At 51.5% G+C, this 3,378-nt stretch overlaps 1 protein-coding gene across 1 annotated transcript in view; it reads right to left on the bottom strand.

Annotated features, from left to right (window-relative positions):
- The window catches only part of ICT1 (immature colon carcinoma transcript 1), an 18,335-nt gene extending 16,735 nt beyond the window's left edge, over positions 1-1,600 (bottom strand). Inside the window, 1 exon segment of the mRNA XM_011941762.1 lies at positions 1,352-1,600. Coding sequence (XP_011797152.1) covers positions 1,352-1,577 — 226 coding nt within the window. The 5' untranslated portion in view covers positions 1,578-1,600.
- Between the last annotated feature and the right edge of the window lie 1,778 nt (positions 1,601-3,378).

Raw genomic sequence — 3,378 nt, 5'->3', positions numbered from 1 at the left:
TTGCAGTGAGCAGAGATCGTGCCACTGTACTCCAGCCTGGGCAACAGAGCGAGACTCCGTCTTAAAAAAAAAAAAAGGCCCCAGACTTCAATTCCTCTTTTATTCTCACTTCTCACATCCAATCAGTTAGCAAATCTTGCAGGCTTTCTTTCCAAAATATGTCTAGAATCTGACCAATTCTCATGACTCCTACTGCTTCCACCCTGCTTATCATCTCTTGCCCTATACTGCAATCTCCTTACTTGTCTCCCTGATCTTGGCATCCTATATCTGTTCTCTATAAGGCTCTCTGAGTGATCCTTGTAAAACTAAAATAATCCCATTCTCCTGCTTCAAGCTCTCCAATAGGTCTGCCTTGTGTTCAGAGGAAAAGGCTGGAGGCCAGTAAGTCCTAGAAATAGGCCTTTTCCCAGCCATCCCTCTCTTTGGCTTTTCCTCCTGACTCACCTGCTGAGCCACACCTAGGGACTGCTACTGCCTTCAGGTTATTACACTTTCTCTTCCCTCTGCCTAGGATGCTCATCTTCCCCCTATTCTCATGACTTGCTGTCTGGCTTCTTCCAGGTTGTTATTCAAATGTCACCTCATTGAGGGCCTTCTTAGACAATCCTACTTAAAGTTGCAATCCTACTCCCTACCTCTGGCACTACTTCTGCCTTCTTGGCTTTATTTTCTCCAAAGTACTACCTCACACATTCTATATTAGTCCATTTACTTATTGCCTGTCTCCCTCCACTAGAACATAAGCTCCACAAGCTTTAGAATTTCAATTTTGTTTGCTACTCCATCCCCTAGCCTAGCACAGCTTTTGTTGAGTGAGTGAGTGAATTAATGAACAAATGAATGGATATTCTTTTCCAGTCCTGTAAGTGGAAGCTCAACGGGTTTGGGTGGGTCTTATCTCTCTTGCTCCGGGGCTTGATTCAATGCCTGCACACAGCGGACTAAATAAATGCATCCTGAAGGAACGATCGAGAAGCCGTTTTATTCGCGCGTCCTGGGGTTACTGGAGGCAATGGACAGTGTAACGTCCCAAAGGGTAGCAAACAATTTGGCAGCCTCTTGCCTTTATTGTCCGCTTTGGGGGGCCAGAATGCCCATATTTCCCCTTGGGACTGGAATTTGGTCTTGAGGGCCAAGGAAACGAACGTGGAGAAGGTGTCAGCCCCGAAAGAAGTATACCCAGCCGGCCTTCTCGGCTCCTGCACAACTCGCGCTAGAGCAAGCACCCCACTCCCGGCCAGGTTAGCGCGGACAGCCAGCCCCCTCCCGCGGCGACCGTCACGTAGCCCCCCGACGTAGCTCCACATCCGGCCAATGGGGCCCGGGGTTCCTAACGCCACCCAACAGCCTAACAAAACGCCCCTTCAGTCCAGTCCTTCCTGGCTCACCGGGACCCTCCAGGCGGTGTCCGAGCCCTGAGATTCAGGGTAGAGCTTGTCCAGGCTGTAGATACTCTTGAACTCAGTGCCATCTTTCTGCTTGTGCAGCGCCCGGCGTGGGCACCGCGCCGGCGATGGGAGCAGCCAGAGTCCGGGTCGGTTCAGGGCCCAGCGCAGGCACCTGGTGGCCGCCATGCTTGGGTCGTGCGACTGCTTCCGGCGGGCGCTTTCTCCCAGCAGTCCGCAAACTCGGGTAGCCCTCAAGCTTTGGTTCCGCGCAGTTTCTAAGGCCCGCCGAGGGGAGGCGGCAAGCTGGGGTTCCGGCGATGCTCCCGGGCCGGCCGCCTCCGGGAGGCCTGGTTGGGCGGGGGAAGACGGTGGCCAGACAGCGAGCTACTACAGGAAGAGTGCCCCGATCTTGTGTGCCCCAGAAACACCATTTCTCTCCCTTTCAGGGTCCGTGCCCTCCGCCTGGACCGCCCACTGCCCAATTCAAACATCAGCGAGGCCTGCCCAGCAAGCCTGGGGCCTCTCCCGCCCCGCGCTTCCCAGTCCCTTTACTCTGCTCTAATTTATCTTTTTTCTCTTCCTTTACAAAAATCACTCAGTCCTAATTGTCTAATTGCTGTCTCCTCGCTGGAATGTGAGCTCCAGGAGGGCACCGGCTCACTGCTGTATCCCCAGCACCCAGAACAGGGCACATCGTGGACACCTCATGAGTATTGATAAAATGAATTCTGTAGGAATGTATTTTTGAAAGTTGGGTTCTGGTAGAGCTGAGTTTTAGGAACGCCAGGCTCTTTTTACAAGGCAGCCTATGAGCAAATTCCCCGCTGAGCACGTGTGTGTAATGGCTTGTACCCAGCAGCTCTGCAGGACAAATACCACATGGGAGGGGGAGGCAGGTCACCAAAAGAAAGGTTTGCAAAACGTGGAACGTCGTCCCCCGCCCTTCAGCTTTATGGAGCAAGATGGTGCTTTCTTCCAGCCAGGAGAGAGGGGGCCCCTGGGGAAGTAGGGAGAGAATTCAGAGAACTGCCGACTAACTGGAACCCTTTCATAGCGCTGTTAAGCGATGAACTACACACAAGTTCCAATTCTGAAAAAGGTTCAAAGTAGAGCAAGCAGTGTTTGAAAACAGCTAAACCTTAGTTAAGTTACTTTGTTGAGAGGCAATGTGGTAAATGGAAACAAGGCTAAATAAATGTTCATAATTATTAGTAATGCTAGCGATTGTTTCTTAATGAAGAGTTCTATTTTTAGGAACAAGCGTAATTATCTAGAAAAATGTGCGCTCGGGGATGCTGGCTGATTTAAACAGGAGATTGTCATCAAACCAAGCTTTTACCATCTCAGCATCATTGCTACAGCAAATCTTTAAGAAGGAATAAACCACTTTCCAAGCACTGACTTTATAAGCTCAGATAGGAAGGGGTGACAATTGACATATCTCGGGCTCTAGGTTGGGAGGAGTCTCCTGGGTCCTGCCCTGTCTGACTTAGTCCCAAGACCTCAAAGGGAATAGAGGCATCTCCATGGCAACTGGAATAAGCTGCTCAGGGGAGCAAAACCAGGCATTTACTCAGTTCCGGGGCTGAGGGGTTATAAGTAATAAAGTCAGAACCTTTCCATGACATCATTGCTCTGAGGCTGGACTCCAGCTCTGCACCTGACCCAAGGCAACAGGAAAAGGAAGCTGCAGGTTTCCATGGCCCCAAATAAACACAGCCTGCTCGGGCCATCTGGTGGCCTGGATTCTGGGAGAGGAGGTGGGTAGAGGAGAGAATGAGACAAGCTGCCCTGGGGTGGAGAGAGGAGCAGCTGGTAAGCTCCTCTTACCTGCTGCTGCCGTGCTGCCGTGAACTATCCAGAATGGGGGCCCTGGGAGAAACAGGCCAGAAAGGGGCCACCTGTTCTCCCAAAAAGATGGGCCCTAAAGGCTGAGGCCAGTCTTCCCTTTCTCCTCCTTGGTTCTCTATAGGCTGAGGTGGTGCTT

This window comes from Colobus angolensis, unplaced genomic scaffold (assembly GCF_000951035.1).
Source record: "Colobus angolensis palliatus isolate OR3802 unplaced genomic scaffold, Cang.pa_1.0 Scaffold1, whole genome shotgun sequence".
Lineage (NCBI taxonomy): Eukaryota > Metazoa > Chordata > Mammalia > Primates > Cercopithecidae > Colobus > Colobus angolensis.
The sequence above is the reverse complement of the archived record's forward strand: the minus strand, read 5'-3'. Positions and strand labels throughout refer to the sequence as shown.